This window comes from Aplidium turbinatum, chromosome 2 (assembly GCF_918807975.1).
Source record: "Aplidium turbinatum chromosome 2, kaAplTurb1.1, whole genome shotgun sequence".
Lineage (NCBI taxonomy): Eukaryota > Metazoa > Chordata > Ascidiacea > Aplousobranchia > Polyclinidae > Aplidium > Aplidium turbinatum.
Genome location: NC_137473.1, coordinates 4,761,194 through 4,778,156, shown reverse-complemented (window position 1 = coordinate 4,778,156; position 16,963 = coordinate 4,761,194). Strand labels below are relative to the sequence as shown.

General features: G+C 36.7%; 2 protein-coding genes across 2 annotated transcripts in view; one reads left to right on the top strand and one right to left on the bottom strand.

Annotated features, from left to right (window-relative positions):
- Positions 1–5,527, top strand: part of LOC145765253 (collagen alpha-1(XII) chain-like) — a 58,331-nt gene extending 52,804 nt beyond the window's left edge. Inside the window, exons 34-41 of the mRNA XM_082577045.1 lie at positions 615–690; positions 1,219–1,343; positions 1,661–1,787; positions 2,190–2,344; positions 3,301–3,564; positions 3,989–4,079; positions 4,567–4,679; positions 5,289–5,527. Coding sequence (XP_082433171.1) covers positions 615–690; positions 1,219–1,343; positions 1,661–1,787; positions 2,190–2,344; positions 3,301–3,564; positions 3,989–4,079; positions 4,567–4,679; positions 5,289–5,370 — 1,033 coding nt within the window. The 3' untranslated portion in view covers positions 5,371–5,527. The remainder of the gene's footprint in view (positions 1–614; positions 691–1,218; positions 1,344–1,660; positions 1,788–2,189; positions 2,345–3,300; positions 3,565–3,988; positions 4,080–4,566; positions 4,680–5,288) is intronic.
- Positions 5,528–5,626: 99 nt separating this feature from the next.
- LOC145765254 (uncharacterized) lies at positions 5,627–12,201 on the bottom strand. The gene is made up of 4 exons (XM_082577046.1): positions 11,584–12,201; positions 11,063–11,198; positions 8,273–8,429; positions 5,627–7,594 (listed from the first exon to the last, which is right to left on the bottom strand). Exons 1-4 carry the CDS (start codon positions 12,011–12,013, stop codon positions 7,496–7,498), a joined length of 822 nt encoding a protein of 273 aa, XP_082433172.1. The 5' UTR covers positions 12,014–12,201; the 3' UTR covers positions 5,627–7,495.
- Between the last annotated feature and the right edge of the window lie 4,762 nt (positions 12,202–16,963).

The following is a 16,963-nucleotide window of genomic DNA, read 5'->3' as shown; positions in this document are numbered from 1 at the left end:
CTGTGCAGTACTGGCTGATGCTACTGTAGACGTAGAGACGGTTTTTCGCGCCGTAGGCGCAAAAAATTTTTTTGCACGGGGCCCCCCGATCTAAAAGTGCCCCGGGCCCCCCATTAGCTAAATCCGGCCCTGTGTGGAACGTCATATTTTTCAATATCTGAGTAAGCAGTATAAAAATATTTGTGATAACTGTAGTGTAATAATTTGTAGCAGTGCTCTCCAGCATCTCCATTAAAATTGTGAACCTGGAAGACTCCTTTAAAAACTTCTTCTTCTTTGTGTACCATGCCTGTTCCAGGCCTAGGCGCTCATGGACACTGGACAGCTCCTTTCAGTTATCTCGGTATTTAACTGTATTAAAAATTGTTGTGGTTAGAACGTGAAAATGATCCTGGAGGTTATTGAGAAAAGTGAGGCGCTGTTTTCCACGAGCTCATTTTCCTTTGACCCTTCCACAAAAAGTTGTGTGTTCTGATTGTTCCTTCCTCGGGACATGACCAGAAAAGCTTGTTTGTCGCTTAATGATGTTTTTCAATAGAGTTCTTTAAAAACTGGCTTACCATAATTCAAGTAGGCCTAAACTTTGAACTGAGTTTGCAACGTTGTGTTTACAGAGGTCTTTTGAGCACATCAATCCACACAATCAACACCACTCTTACCCCGTCGCCAAGTGGACTCACACTGTCAGAAGTGAGTAAACGGCACGTAATTTAATTTAGGCTACATGCGTATGCTTGTTCTGCACAAAAAACTCAGAGTTAAATTCCGTTAAAAGTTGAAATGGTGAATGCTTTTTACAATTTCCTATTGTTTCGCAAAGATGTGGCGCCGTTAGCATTTATGCGAAGATCATCACATTCAAACACAAGAGATAGGCTAACAAACAGTCATTCATTAGTAGAGTACATCACATTTCAAATTAGTTGAATGAGTTTTAAATTTGTTAAACAAGGATATGGCAGAAAACAAGCACGCCATATTCATTACAAAATAGCCAGTGTTGCATTTTGTCTGTTATTGAAAGCAAGAAGCTTAAAAATGAGACTAGTAAATTTCCTACCATAACGTTTGTCACAAAACTTATAATTTTTGCTCGATTAACTAAAATTGAATAACTAACAAAGCAAAATTATCAAGTTTTCTCAGAAAAATGTGTTACTAAGAAAATATACCGAAAACGCTCTGACATGAAGGAACATATTTTTATTTTGATCCCAGCCTACTACGCACACCATCCTGGCAACATGGCAGGCACCAGATGGAGATGTTGATCGTTATTACGTTTCCTACAACTCATCGTATGACGACGTGGAGTTGAGACTAGTACCAGGCGATACAACAAGGTTTGGTGCAGAAGCACATTTGTAGACGCATAAGTCTATAAATGACGCAAAACCCAACACATTTAAATACAAGTAGACAACAGTAAGACAAAAAAACATCGGCCAAATATTATTTAACTCAAATTTTTAATTATTACACTTCTAAAAGAGTTGTTAGCGATAAATAATTGTTTAAATATTACGTAGCGTATTTTATTAAAAAGTATTCTAAACGTTAATTCTTTTAACTGCTAAAATAAGGTACGGTACCTTATGTCAATTAAGAAAAAAAAAATTTTTTTATAGCATAGAGTTTGTAAAAAATATTTCTGTAACAGTTTGCGTCTCACCGATCTTGAGCCAAACACACTTTATCATGTTCGAGTGGAAGCAGAAATGAACGAGAAGAGAAGCTGCCCTGATGAAGCAGCAGAAAGCACTTTATCTGAAATAATTCAACTGCAGGTACAATATTGCTTAACTACCGCGCCGTTTTGATCGTCAAACTATTGTAGCCTACAGTAAACACCCCTAGATATTGTCAATCTACTCGCGTTCGAAGTTTCAGTTGGCATGCTACTTTAACCGCAAACCAATGAAGCCCACCTACAGTCCTACATGTGCAACGTAGTTCATCAGCGTATAATAAGTGCTAAGATTAGGCCTACATGACAGACAGGCTAAGTTTTTTCTTTATATTTTTTACTTTTTAGACCGCTGTTATCCAAAAATAGATTGAATCTTTAATTTTAGGTTTACCATTTATGACGGAACCAGACTAAACAATCTTTTGCTTTGTCTACATGAGTCTATCTAAGTGGTTAAATTAACCGGTGAAATAGCCTACAACTTGTAAAATACACGTAGATCGACGACGTTGGGTACACTACTATAAACGTATCTTGGAATGCTTCAAGTGTTCCGCATGTCGAATCCTACTGTTTGGAATACGCCTTGGCTTCAGGTGAATCAGAAGAAACGGAACTAAATCTGCCTTCGGATGTGCTAAAGTACACAATCAGGTAAAGTACACAATCAGTAAGTACATAAAGTACACAATACGGTAAGGTTGGTAAGGTAGGCTACACAATAAGGAAAACTTAAAAGCTTTCTGAACTACTGTACCTACTTGTAAAGAATAGACTTCTGACACATAACATCATTGCTTAACGATTCGATAGCCTCACGAGCCAAGGAGCAGCCGCCTCTCTTATGTCAAAACCGTCGCGAATTTAGATAAAATGTAAGTTATAATTTTTGGAGAAAAGTAGCCGATGTTAAAGCAAATGTTAAAATTTGTACAAAGTATGTAAATAATAAAGTAAGGAAAACTTAATGGGCTGTCTAAATTAAACGCGTATCAAATTGAGTCACATGTTATGTGTATTTTTCCTGTATTTTAATCATTTTTCCATTAACCCATGTAATAGCAAGAAGGGAAACTGATCAACTGGTTAAGCAAAATTGTTTCCTGCTATTGGTGAAAAAAACTTCACGTTGAAAGATTGATAGGCTACCAAACAATCTCTGTAAATATTCCTATAGGATACTTTAGGTTTTCCAAACATAGAAAAGAAGCTTAATCACGTGTGAAGAAACATGGTGTAGGCTACTATATAAATGTTCAACAGGCGATAGCCTCAAGAAGGGCCGTAGGCATTTCTTTCTAGAGCAGCTTACTGTTACTCATAATCATGAGAAAAAATTCAAGGAGTATTAACGAAAGTGGCGCCACTCCGCAATCAACGACACGCCTTTAAGAGTCTTGCCAAAGACACATGCTCTTGAGCGGTGTCAAACCGGCGGCCTTTTGAACGTCAATGGCTCTCACCACTCGACTATGCAGTCTGCTTCTTTTACTACTTTTAATGTGTAAAATTCCCGCACGCAGGAGACTAAAATTCTATGGTTTCCATAGTGTTCGTGCCAGTTTCTTTCGGTTACATTAACTTATAAGCTAATGTATGGTATTTTGCAGCGACTTGCGCACAGCAACAGAATACGAACTGTCAATCAAAGCAAAATATCTAAAAACCAAATCGGAAGAGACGGAAAAATTTGCAACCACTCTTGCCCTTCCCCCGATTGGACCAATGACTTTTAGTGACGTCACCGAGTCCAGTTTCATAGCACACTGGCTTCCGCCAGACGGCACCCCACAGCCGAAAAGTTACACAGTTACTTATTTCACTGAAGAAGTCGATCCAATAACAGTTGAAAACGTCCCCAACCCTTCTTTATTGTAAGTTTTAATTCTACATAAATAACAGAGAAGCAAATTACAGCATGCATTACAAATATATTCAATTTCCTTCAAAAATCGAAATATAGAGTTAAACCACAGATCAACAACTGAGTAGCCTAACCCCATTAAACAGAGAAAACTGAATTTGGACTTGGGAACCAACAGAATGGACTTGAAATCAGTGATGAAATGCGAACCAATTAACGGAAATTATTTCAAAAATAATAAATATGATAAATATGAAATACCTATGCTAATTTAGTCGGTTTTGGTTTATTGGGACTTAGATAACGCATTTTTTTTATGGGCATCGATTCTTTCTATGCACATTCTACTGTTGCATATACAGCTTACCTATTCTTGCTTAAACCTAGTAACAAATAGCTAACACCTTAATAAATCACGATGCAATGTATTCTAGAATCGAGGGGTTGACGCCTGAAACCTTGTATGACGTGACAGTTTCGGCTTCTTATGACGACGATTTGGTTAGCCACCCAATACGAGGACAGGTGAGGAAATAACCCAGCGATAAAACCAGTCCTTCCTTACACTAATTTAACGTCGGAAGAGTGGTTTGCTACTTTCGAAATATTGTCTTGAAAGTGACCCTTGTTTTGATCGTTGGAAGCGCACATTGGCTAAGAACGATGGACTGTGCGTGAGCCTTCTAACATAAAATACTGTCTTATAGGCTGCTTTTAATTCTGACCACCGTTGATTGCTTTAACATCAGTGCAAGCGCAGTAAAAATCACATTTTTCAGTCAATGTACGTTTTTCAATTTGTATCACATTTAGCCTACGATGCAACATCACCTTCTCCTTATCCCAATAGCAGAACAAGTTTCCGCTTGCTATTGAAGCGTTTTTGACTGAATTATTCCATCTACCGAGTGTCACTGATGAGTGAAGAACTATCCTTGAAATGCAACACCATGTGCTAAAAATCGTCGACAATAAGGTACAGGCTGTGTCAACAACATTTTCATCTATTTAGGAGACTACCCTCGACTTGTCCGCCTGCTCGTGTTCAACATATCTGAAATCTCAGCGACAGATGCAGTCCATGCTCGTGCAGATGATGGAACACATCAACGATTTGAATGAAAAGTAAGATAGAATTTTGTAAGCAACGCATTAGAAGACAGTGTGAGTTTTTCAGCTTATGACATGTCCTAAAAACATCCTGCAGAGAAAAAAAATCATCACCATATCAATACAGTAAAAATTGTCAGTTCGCCATAATCGTCACATTTTTATCGGTCCCGGCAGAAGCCGTTATAGTTTTAACCTGTTTGCATAATTTGCCAGTTTGCCTAATTCGTCATTTTTTTCTAATCCTTTTGAGGTGTGGACAAGGGATACGTTTGGACCTGGAAATTTGAAGAAATCACTGAAAAAAATCTACAATTTTTATCTTTAGATATAGCGCGTTTTTCTTAAAAGTGTCTTTAATTTGGGGCCCGAGGATCTCATTGGTGTCGACCCAAAATATCCTCTCAACGGCCCTGGGCCTAGTATTTATTAAAGTCCAAAATATCCTCTCAACGGTTCTAACTGTATCCGCTTTAAAAAATCATGAGGTGATAATAATTTATTCATTCAAAAATGCTGCTTTTGAGCTTATTTTTAGTGTTGGATTTACCATTTCACGTCCAGTCCAGCCAAATGCACAACCAATTAATGACTCCTATATGAAACAAAAAATATGTTTCGTAGAATCGACCGACTTACATCATCGAGACGCACCCGTTCGAGCAGAAGATACAGAAAAAGTGACCGTGGAGCTGAGAACAAGTGAAGGCAATCGTGTTCTTTATGAATCACAATCAGCATATAGTTGTTGCGAAAAGCTGCAGCTTTCTGTACAAAGCGATGCTACTGCAAACGCATAAGAAACCATTTTTGCTTGCTTTTTTACTATACTCGTATAATACAATTACGTATTAGTAAATCTTTGTTAGACTCTGCACTTTAAGACAGTCAGGAAATAACTTGATAAAAGTTTATTGAAACCGACATTTCAAAAAAACACTGGCACTTTTACATTTTTAAACACTGCAATAAACTTGGTCTATGAAAGCGATGGAAGAGGAAAAGCAGAATTACGAAATCAAAGTAAAAAAATAAGTGCGCAAGCTATTAAAATTGACCGTAACTAGTAGTTGAGCTTCACAGGTAACAAAAGTCGTTCCTCTTGTAAAAATGAAAATCAATATTTTAACTTTAACTTTACAGTAAAAGGAATGCATTTCAGAATATACTAACAATTTTGTTTGTTCAAAGAAATTGCACTTTTAATTTTTTTGCGGGGACGCGTGACCGGAATGGCCCGTTTCGGTGAGTCCGATTCGGTGAGTCCAATTCGGTGAGTCCGATTCCCTATTCGTTGATTTTTGGAATTTTTTTTTTAATTATCGGGTACCGTAGCCTAATTATCATTGCCGTTTTAGGGTTAGGGGTTAGGAGTTAAGGTTAAGGGTTAGGGGTTAGGAACTCACCGAATCGGACTAATCGAATCGGACTCACCGAATAGTAGCAGACCCACGCGTGACCAAGGCACTGTTTATGATAGCCTGGCCTGCATTTAACAAAAGAAAAACAACAAGTTGTATATTACTTAAACGGCAGTAGGTACTTCAACAGTATCATGTTATTGCAATGAAAATGAATCAGGTAAAAGCAATCAGGTAAAAAATAAAAACTTAAACAATGACGTTATTAAAATAATTGACGAACACAATCAATAGTTCATACTTGGCAATCATAACCGAAACGAGCAGCTAGTATCCATCAATGGCCAAGATAGCTTTGGTTGTATAAACATTAACACACGGCCTACTAGAACACGGCCAAATATGTTGCTATTTGAGGAAATTTCTAAGAGTCTGAATTGGTACAATCATAGCTATGACAAACCTATCATCTTCCCATTTCCAAAAGTTAGTAAAATGAGCAATATTTGCATCTAGACATATTTTTGGCTTGTTTTTCCAGAGATTAGATATGTATGTTAAGCACAACTTGTGCAATAATAATGTAAAATATGTAAAAAATTTCCTACTACATCCTGGAGGTAGTCTCATCATACAGTCGTTAGGTTTTTGTATAGCAGGATTTTTTGCCAATAGCCACATTTTGCTTGCAAAATTAAACTTGGTGGAAAACAAAACGAACTAAAATTTAAATTAACACATCAAATGAACCGCTTACAACATAGAATTCACAAAAAATCCTTCATATTTTGAATGGAACATGCAATTTCACCAAAAGCGACACACCAAACGATATTACCTCCAGGTTGCAGTTGGAAAATCTTACATATTTTGCATTGTTATTGCATAAGTTGTGCTTAACATACATACCTAATCTCCGGTTAAACAAGCCAAACATATGTCTAGGTACAAATATTGCTTATTTTACTTACTTCTGGAAATGGGAAGATCACAGGTTTGTCATAGCTATAATTGTAACAATTCAGACTCTTAGAAATTTCCTCAAATAGCAACATATTTGGCCGTGTTCTAGTAGGCCGTGCATTAACACAAACAAATTTTAGTACCGGAAATGTGTTTGTGTATTATGAAGTTAATGCAATCGTAGTTCTGAACCTACTGCAGGGTATGAATTATCTCTTGCAGTGATAATGTGGATAACGAGCGATAAAAATGAACAGTCATATCCACACAGCAAATCAGTAGTTTTTTTTTACATTAATTTAACGTCTGCAAACATTGAATCAATGTAAAAATCGACTAATTCGCTGTCCGGGCAATGAGTGGTGATGTACGGCATGTTTAAGTTACAGTACTGAAGTGACATAAATTTAAAGGTAAATTACTTGAACAAAGAAACTAAACTTGCACTGTGTGACTTGTGTCTATAATTTATCAGCGCATAGAAGCTAATGAAATATAAATAACAAGTTATTGTTTGTCTTTCTGCTGGTTTACCGGGCATGGGATTTCTTCTGATGCGCATTGCTCATCGTTCATTACCACTTTACTATTCTCCATAACTGAGCTCTAAAAAATACAATTTCCGTAAATTGTAATTCTTCAAATCATTTTATTGTGTTACTGCTATTACATTACAATCACCAGAAAAAACAATATAGAAACAGCGAAAATAGGTCATTAAGCACTTTGTCACAACCTAGCAGCCACGCCAAAAGTGTAAAAAATAACAAAAAGTCCACTTTTTTATTGAGTTATTTCGTTTTTAACCATCCACATTCAACACTGTTAGTTTAAGACGCCTAGTTAATTCCCCCCCCCCCAAAAAAAAATGGTTGTGGTAAATTACTAACTTATTTAACTCGTGCTATAGAGCACCGCACTGCTTGTAGGTTTACATCCAATCACTGTTTCGCGTTTGTGCCTTCAGCTCTTTGCCTTCCTGTCTGAGTTCTACAACGCCAGCGTTCTATTTGTATTTGTAAGTTCTTGTGTGGCCGTCAGATTAGTTTTGTATTATTATCCCTCCCTTACTTTCAGAACTGTGTTATGGATGTGTCAATTATAAGTTTATTAAAGCCTAATTAATGTTTGTTTCTGTTGGGCTTGGGGCAGTTCAATGGTTTTCACTTTTACACTGCTGTTTTACTTCATGGTTCATGCTTTACTAATTACCCTTGTGAAGTTTGTAAAGAGAAATAACCTTTAGAAAAAATTTAGGAATCAATTTTTCAGCGACATACGTACCATTTGCCCAAAAACTTGGCGATTCTCCAAATGTATTTTGTCAATATACTTCTTCCATTTCCGTCGTATTACTACAAGCAAAATTATTATTCCAACACAAATTATAACAAGCCCCAAACTTAGCACAGCCACTTTAGTTGTTGTCCATGGGCCAGGTCTGCAAAAAAAAACAATTATATGTTATATTATACATTAAACTTTATACACAAGGCAATCTTAGAAAGGCACTTTGCATTGTCTCCACAAAATGATAAAAGTATCCCAAACACCTGCTGACTGCTGAGTATATGCAATGCAGTGACTAAATTACATTAAATACACGCCAATGCAGCAAATAAAGCTTATGATTATGAAATACAATACTAAATGTAAATACTTATGAAGTAGAATATAATGCCAACCTTAAATTCAATGAGAAAAAACATAATCAATTACTTGCAATAAATTCCATTTGCGTTTTCTGGCTGACTAAAATGTCCATGAAATCTAGCTTGAAAGTATATGAGCCTGAAACCCTGCAACTATCTCTGTAAAACAACTCAGTGCTAAACAGATTCCTGAGAAGACTGGCTTTGCTAGCGCAATGATTGCAAATACTTTTTCACTTCAGTCGCAGTGATCACTTGATTTTCTGCACTGTTATCATATTAGACATCTTGTCAGCTGTGAGGATTTTACCAGACTGGTGTTTTACAACGCAGTTGTGGTTTCCATGCACAAGTCAATACACATTACACAATACACATGTTAGTGTTCAAGAGTGGTATTGGATAGCAGGACCGTATTATCCACCACTTATAACCACCTGGGTTAAGCAAAACCAGTAAATTTGTGCTATTTTGTTGGAGTTTACAGAAAAAATAATACTACGCTCTGGCTTATTTGAAAATTGTCTTGCAACAGTTGATAGCATAAGAACTGTCCAAAAATAAATGCTCGTGACATCACAAAGATGTTCCATAATGGCATCCAGAAACGTAAACAGGGATTATTATCTGGTTTATACCTTTGCATTTTTATTTCAAAAACTTTTTAGAGAGCTTGCATAGGGAACGAAACTACATGTCGCCAAATTTTTTGTAACTACCTTGTTGAAGTAGGCTGTTTTGCATTCAACCCAATGTCTTTTTTTTTTAAGACAAATATGCTGCATCATTCATTTCTGTAGTTGTTAGTTTTTGTGAAATGTGAAACAACAAACTGGTATAAAGAGACACACAGTCGACTAAATTGGCAAGAAAACGGTTAGTCCCTTGCTCAGCAGTGGGCTACCACAGGCTAAAAATGATGATGATGAAAATCTTTTAGTTGAAATTCACAGCCCTTGGCACTGTTAGGTAATCCCAAAAGGTTGAGGAGTCAGTCTGATACTTTTTATTCGAATCCACAACCTATGGTTTGGAAAACATTTTAGGCACCTTTACTACAAAGTAGAGACCCACTAGTGAATTTCAGAGGGTGCTCACACAGCCCTGTAGGGTAGGCACTCTTTCTTGTTATATCACATTCGTTTGTTTTTAAAACAAAATTTATTTAAATGAGTAAACTAGTTTCTGAAAAATAAAAGTTAATGTCAATGCAAGCTCAGTATCAGTATGGTAGGCTAATCTTACACAATATGACTTACTGGTTATTATTAGCAAATGGGCGTTTTTTAATTTGTTTTAGTGTCAATTCAAAAAAATTCAAATGCACTCCTCTCTTGTGAGAACCCTGTGTACGCCACTGCTTTCATGTTACTGCCGATGGAACCGTGCACTTAAATACAACCAAACAACTAAAATATAAGCTACTCAACTGGTACATGTCTTCCTTTACACCTTTGTTGAGTTACCATTAACACGCTGCTTGGGTTGAAGTAGGGTGGTGCTAGTATAGTTTTCTGTTGCTGTTACGTGAAGGTATATTTATGTTCTGCTATGTTTTTCAGACGCAGTGCCTATTTAGTTTATTAAAGCCATTAAATGGTGTCATCTACTTTTGTTACTTAATTCTATTCGTTACAACAAACACAATTATCCATACAATGCTTAACCATAACTATACTGTACTGGTAGTCTTAAAATAACTTTGCAGTATGAAATTTTTTCTCACTGCATTAATATTTGTAAAGTACCTACTACCTAATGTACTAAATGTTTAAGTAATAAATGTTCCTGAGTTCTTTTTATAATAAAACTACATGAACATCCCTCAACTCACTGCCTGGCAAATTTGCAAAGAACTGTTTCTTAACTTAAACCTATTTGTTTGCCAAAAAATAGTAGCAAACCTTATCTTTGTAATGCTCACTATCGATCAACTTGAACTGATAACAGCTGGATATATACTTATCTAACGACTCAAACTTACCTAACTATTCCATGATTGTGTGGCAGCGGCGTAGCGTGACCAGTTGTTTCAGCAAACTTGAAGTTAGAAAAGCCCTGGTTCAACCAAGTCACTTGCACTGTTTTTGTTTGTTTTTTTAAAAACAAAAAGACTGCATGATGCATAAAGCTTGCTGAAAAAGTGAACACTCAAATGATCATGCTGTGCCGTTGTTGTGTGTAGTTATGGCTAATTTCTGGCTGAACGCAGATGACTAAAACACAGACCAGTGTTTTTGAACAAAAAGGAAAAAATACACTTGTAAACGGAAGGTCATCAATTAAAAAAAATCCAACTATTGTGTAAACGTTTTTGGCATAAATGAAGAATAATAATTATCCATTCATTTCATAATAAACATTCATTGTAGACAAAAAAACAGTTACGAATCCTAATACAATAAATTAGTATAGCGCTTACACATATTGGAAAAGCACTTTCCATTCTCCCTTCTTTGAAAACAAAATTGTTTCCTCTGAAAGGTATCGCTCAGCAACGAGAATACTTTCTTTGTAAGACCAAACATTCAGATATGCCATCTCACATTTCCCTCCTTCTGCAAAGAACATATAAAAACAGTTAAATTATTACCCAAATTTCTACACAAAGTAAAGACATTAAATAAATTAGTCATTGCTGTCCTAAATTCATCACGTAATAATGGTTTATTTAATTGCCTAAAATTCTGAGTAATAACGTGAATGAAGAAGTAGAAAACTTTATAACACCGTAACAAAAAAGAGTAAAGGAAATACATGTCATGAAGTGAAAAATAAAGAACATTAGGCCTAATCATAATTATCACCATTTTTCATTGGATAATGGATAGCTTTATCTCACACACCATGCAGATGAAAAGAAAAAATATTAAAAACATATATTTATACCAGTAATTAAAACATATCTAAGACTATGGATTTTAAAAGATGTTACTAGGTCACCTTTTATTAAGCTTGAGTAGTATCCTCTGGGAAAAGATAATTCAGTTAAATAGAAAAGACCAAATCTGCAATTTCTATTGAAATCCGTTGCTCCAACAGTATTGCTCAAATTTTCTTTCACAAAGCAAGATACTGTCCCATCAATTGTAATGCTACAGTCAAAGTCATTTCGATTATCAAAAAATAATGCAGGAACTTCAAACATGCAAGCTTGTACCCATAATGGAAAAATGGATCCTGAGTTTTTTCTGAACTCAATAGCTTTTGAGGTGTAACAACTAACTTCTGCTTTTGGAATTAGGCAATAGTCCTCTTTTGGGGTTATATTAAAAGCAGTACAGTCAAACGAGTTTTGTTCCCTAGGGTTGATTGTCATCAATTCCCCATCAACCATAAGTATAACATAAGTCAGTGCAAAAGCAATAATCATCTGATCAAACAGCAAATTGTCTTAATATTCAAGGCAATGCTTTAAAATTTTGAACTCACCTTATGCTGCACCTTTATAAAAAGTATCAAAATAGGTCAATATACATATAATATGTGTTCTGGTGGCTCATTTGCTTTATGCGCAGGATCAGAACTGCATGTCAGCTCAACGCAACTCTACCATAACTGATTGTGTTCACGCCCTGCATATTTTTGTTAGCGCCTTTACCTGATTGAAATACTGTTTTCAAAAAAAAAGACAACATCCTCTTGTTTTGTCAGTTCAGATCCATATGATTTGCCATCCAGACAGCGATAACATTATATTTACTTATTTGATGTTATATGGAAGATACGTACGGTAATGTAAAACGTAAAACTTTAATTTCAAATCTCAGTTTGGTGGACCTCAATGACAAATAAATGAAAGTTTATGATGGTGATATTTTGGTTTCGTCAGAAGAGGTAGGAAAGCTTAGTAGAAAAGCTCTCTGAACACATAGATGCCCTTCGACAGCCTTGAGCTTGAGGGACCATCAAATGTTTACTTATGAATGAATGAATGCCACTCAGTCTCAGCTGACCAGGGTTGTCAGACAGCTTTTGAGAAAAAGAGCCAAACAATGTCGAAAAGAGGGCTAAACTGGGTAAAAAAGAGCCAAATTGCTCAATAATGTTAATAACGTTGCTAATAAAACATAATAACGTTAACAACGTCAATAACGTGCCAAATTGGATTTCTTTATCACTTTTGTTATGGTTTAACGTGTAAAACATATACACGGTAACCCAAATTTATCATATTACTGTGACATGCCACTACTACATCCCAGCTGGCGATGCCTGTCGTTCTTGCATTAATTCAACGTTTGCTAACGTTGGATCAGTGTGGAAGTGACGAGTTTAGCTGACTGGGGTTTAAAATTATCGCTTTATCAACGCAACTTTTATCAAAGCACGCTTGATATCTTCAAGACATAACTTTCCCTGGGTAAAATTGAATTTCCGAAAGATGATGATGTTGTTTTCGCTAGTTTGTTTTATTTGTTTTCGTCATTGTTTTCAGTGTCGTCAAGTTATAGCCTATCTATTTTGTGAGTCGTGCAAGGCCTATGGTGCGTTGCGCTTGAAATGGCTTTGCCCGTGGTAGGATTTCTTTGTGGGGTTTTCTTTGCCTGCCTTGCTCTTCTTGCTATGAGCTAAACGCATCAAGACGTGTTCCCCTTAAGACCATCAGCACTCTTGATAACGCACCATGGCCGATCTTCATAGCAACTGTCCATACAAATCTTCAATATATCAGCTAAAGTTATGTAGGCTAATAAAGTTGTAGCCTATATATGTTTATATGTTTTGTTACATTTTTTATTTTTTTTTCCATTTATATCTTAAATTTTTCTGAAGGTGTTGCGACCGTGCCAAATTTTTTTCAACTCAATAACTTACTTCGGTCACAAGCACGTTTTAACGTTCGCGTTTTGTCGCTTCTACCTTTTTCTCGACCTTTGCTATGTTGACGTGTATTGTTTTGATATGATGGTCAGAAATAAAAAAACAACTGAACTGAACTGAACGTTACAACAACACAGTCAACATTCTACAACAGGGGTCGGCAACCTTTTTGAGCCGCGGGCCAATTTGATAAAATAAAATATACTGGCGGGCCGTAACTGCCGGGACAGCTTTTCTGAAACGCGAATATCTTACCCTTAAATTGCACGGCGTTTTACACTCCTATTCATGCTTATATGATATGTTCATTGATATGATAAAAGGAATTTATTACTTTGAAACCGATTCTTAAAAGAACAAATGTGTGTAACAATTTAATGTGAATGTTGATGTTGTTTGCATTTTTTTGCCAAATTGCCAAAGTCAGTTTTGATATTGGAACAAGAAATTTGTAAAACATTATTAACATGTTCATCAGATAAACGTGATCGAAGTTTATTTTTTGGGAAGTTTATCTTGGAAAATAATTGTTCACAAAGATAAGTGTTCCCAAACATGGATGCAATCTTTTTCGCATTCTCTCGTAATTTCGGAAATAGGGTTGCAGATACATGTTCTTTGTAAAACACTTCCGGAGAAGTAACGTGAAACTTCGACTTTAACGTTGTTTTATTCTGAAGTTCAATCAGTTCCATCTGCACGCTATTGTCCGCATGGGCTGGATCCACATCAAAAGGTGTTGCCAGTAACGCGAATTCGTGTTTGTGTCTTCGCATGTCCTGGAACCGGGAAGCAAACTGCTGTTTGATGTCAACAATAACCTTTGCACTTTGCAGTTAAACTTTTGCACAAAAATGAAACGTGTGCAATGAAGCATATAATTTGTAGCACGAGGTAGTATCCGTGGTTTTGTTGCACTATGATTTTAGCATGCGAAAAACAACTTATTTATCGTCGCGGCCGAATTGCGTGCTTTTGCTTGGAACTGCTCGCGGGCCAGAACGAAGCGCCTGGCGGGCCGGACCTGGCCCGCGGGCCGTAGGTTGCCGACCCCTGTTCTACAAGAACAATTCCAAATCTTCATCTTTTACAGTTCAGTTCAGTTCAGTTCAGTTCAGTTGTTTTTTTATTTCTGACCATCATATCAACACAATACCCATCAACATAGCAAAGGTCAAGAAAAAGGTAGAAGTTTTTCAGTGTTTCCACTCGAATCTTTGACATTGGCATAAACATTGTTAGCTAAACACTGTCTAAAAAATCGTAATAACACTTTTCAGTCTCAATTTCCGAAAGACATTTATTTAAATAGCTGGTTTGATAGCATGTGCCAACTGCTTCCAAAAAGAGCCAAATATTGCAAACAAAGGACCAAGGGGCCAAACAATTTTTTTGGGGGCCAACTACCTTTAAAAAGGGCCAATTTTCACAAATTTGGCCCCAAAAGGGCCAATCTGGCAAGCTTGCAGCTGACTAAGGCTCAGGTTCAGCTCAAGCTCTGCTCATTAGCTCAACCTAGTGCTAGACTGCTAGTGCAGTGCGCCCAGTGGCAAGCAACACACATTTCTTTAGCATTTGCAGGGGTTCTATGTTTTTTATTGAATGTTTATAATCCCGTAATGACAGCAGAACTGCTGCTGGCGTAACTACGCCCCGATGACACAAAGGTAACGACTAAGGAAAGGAGTCTCAAGGAATTTATTTGTGAGTACGAATTGCAAAATTTAGAACACCAGTTTTTGAATTGGCGTTATTTTTAGAATAAATAGGTTTTGAATTTGGAAATAAAATAATGTGTGTAAAACTTGTTTGTGTGAAGGTATATAAAGCACTTTTAGATTAAAAAAAGGAAAGTAATTAAGTAATTTAAAATTGGCAAATTTTAGCAATATGTTTAGGATTGTAAAACAACAAGGGTGAACTCATGGTAAGATTTCGTCACAGAGGTGAATTGCGGAAATATTGAATAGTTGTTACTTCACAGCAACTTGAAACTGACGCCATTTCTCAAAACTTATTGTTGATGAAATCACCGATTTGACGTCATAATGTAACGTTTTGCTAAAAGGGAGAAAATTGAAAGCCATCAATCGCTATTGAACAGAATCACTGCGGTTCGGTAGGTTAATATTGGGTGGAAAACGATTTATCAATTATTTTTGTTCCCAACACGTGAGTTCTTTAACGCAAATATTATAGGAGAAAAACATTTTTCAGAATGTTGAGAACAATGGATGTTCATCACGGGTCCCTACACCTTGAGAGCTTTAAATCTCAAACGCAAGCCGAGTCACCATTGGCAGAATATAGGTTCCGCTTGTTGAAGTGTTGTTGTCTGTGAATTATTCCATCCTTTAGGTGTCGCTGAGTAGAGAGCCATTTTTTAAATGCCTTGCACCCCGAGAACCGAACATACACTTTTTGATCTTCTGGCTTCTTTGTGCAAAAAGTCATGCGCATAGCCCCTGAGGTTGTCGGGCCACATCTTTGCAAAATCAATAAAAAATTATCAAAAGCATGTCTTCGCTTTTTTTAATTATTGTGAGCCAGCATTTTTTGAAAGAAGAGTCCTCACTCCTCATACTTGACAACATTTAAGGCTTGAGTCAGGGAATATTCTGGAGAGAACTGCAACACATAAGTTATCACAATTATTTTCATACTGCCTATTACTCAGTACTCACTACTCGGCTATTCAAACATAGCCTAACTTTCTCCACAAAGAAGTTATTTTTTTGACATTGTTTTTACATAGGGCTATAGCTATATAGCCTAGGCTAGAATCTAGATAGTTCCACTAAGAAGGAACCATAACTGTGCCACAATTGTTGGCCAAAACAGTCCACGCCTAAGCGAGGGTAGGAGACCTTCTTTGTCCAGAAGTCACACTTCTAATCGATATAATGTCGATCCTGAGGTGGAGACAGATTAGCTTCCAATGCTCTGCTTGGCATTTGGCAAGCATCATTCTCAAGCCTGCGCTACAAAGCTTACTAGTTTGGTTTTCAATGTTTATTCTAGGACTGACAAAGCCTCTGAGAAGTTAATTCTAGCAGTTTTGCATACGAGTAAAGGTTTTTAACCAGAGACGCAGGTCACGCAGCCATGGGAGCTTTGAAGAGGCAAATGTCCCTCCAAAATTTTAACTTGTCCTCCTTCTTCCCAAAAATGTTTTATGCTATTGCATTTCATGTTGAGTGATGTTTTCCCCCAACAGTTGCTTTTACCTCTCTAAAATTTTAGCTACGTTCAATTTTAGCTCTTTCATTTTAGCTACGGTCATTGCAGTGTTAACGCAGGGCCAGTTACCAAGATTGACAGAGTAAAGTTTCCGCTTGGCGTTGTTTGTGAATTAGTCCATTACAAGGTGGCGCTGAATGGAAAACAATCCTTAAGTGACCAAATACCCAAGCACACACTCCGAGGGCCGAACCAGCACCACTTGATCTTGAAGTTCCTTCGTGTACGAAGTTGGCGGCTTAACAACTGTGTAAACGTT

Excerpts from the sequence above, each read along its gene's own strand:
- LOC145765254 (XM_082577046.1), bottom strand. The coding sequence starts at position 12,013 with ATGATTATTGCTTTTGCACTGACTTATGTTATACTTATGGTTGATGGG. Across the intron at positions 8,430-11,062 it reads AAAGTGCTTTTCCAATATGT|ACCTGGCCCATGGACAACAA; the intron begins GTAAGCGCTATA and ends TTTTTTTTGCAG. Across the intron at positions 7,595-8,272 it reads GCCAAGTTTTTGGGCAAATG|AGCTCAGTTATGGAGAATAG; the intron begins GTACGTATGTCG and ends TGTATTTTTTAG.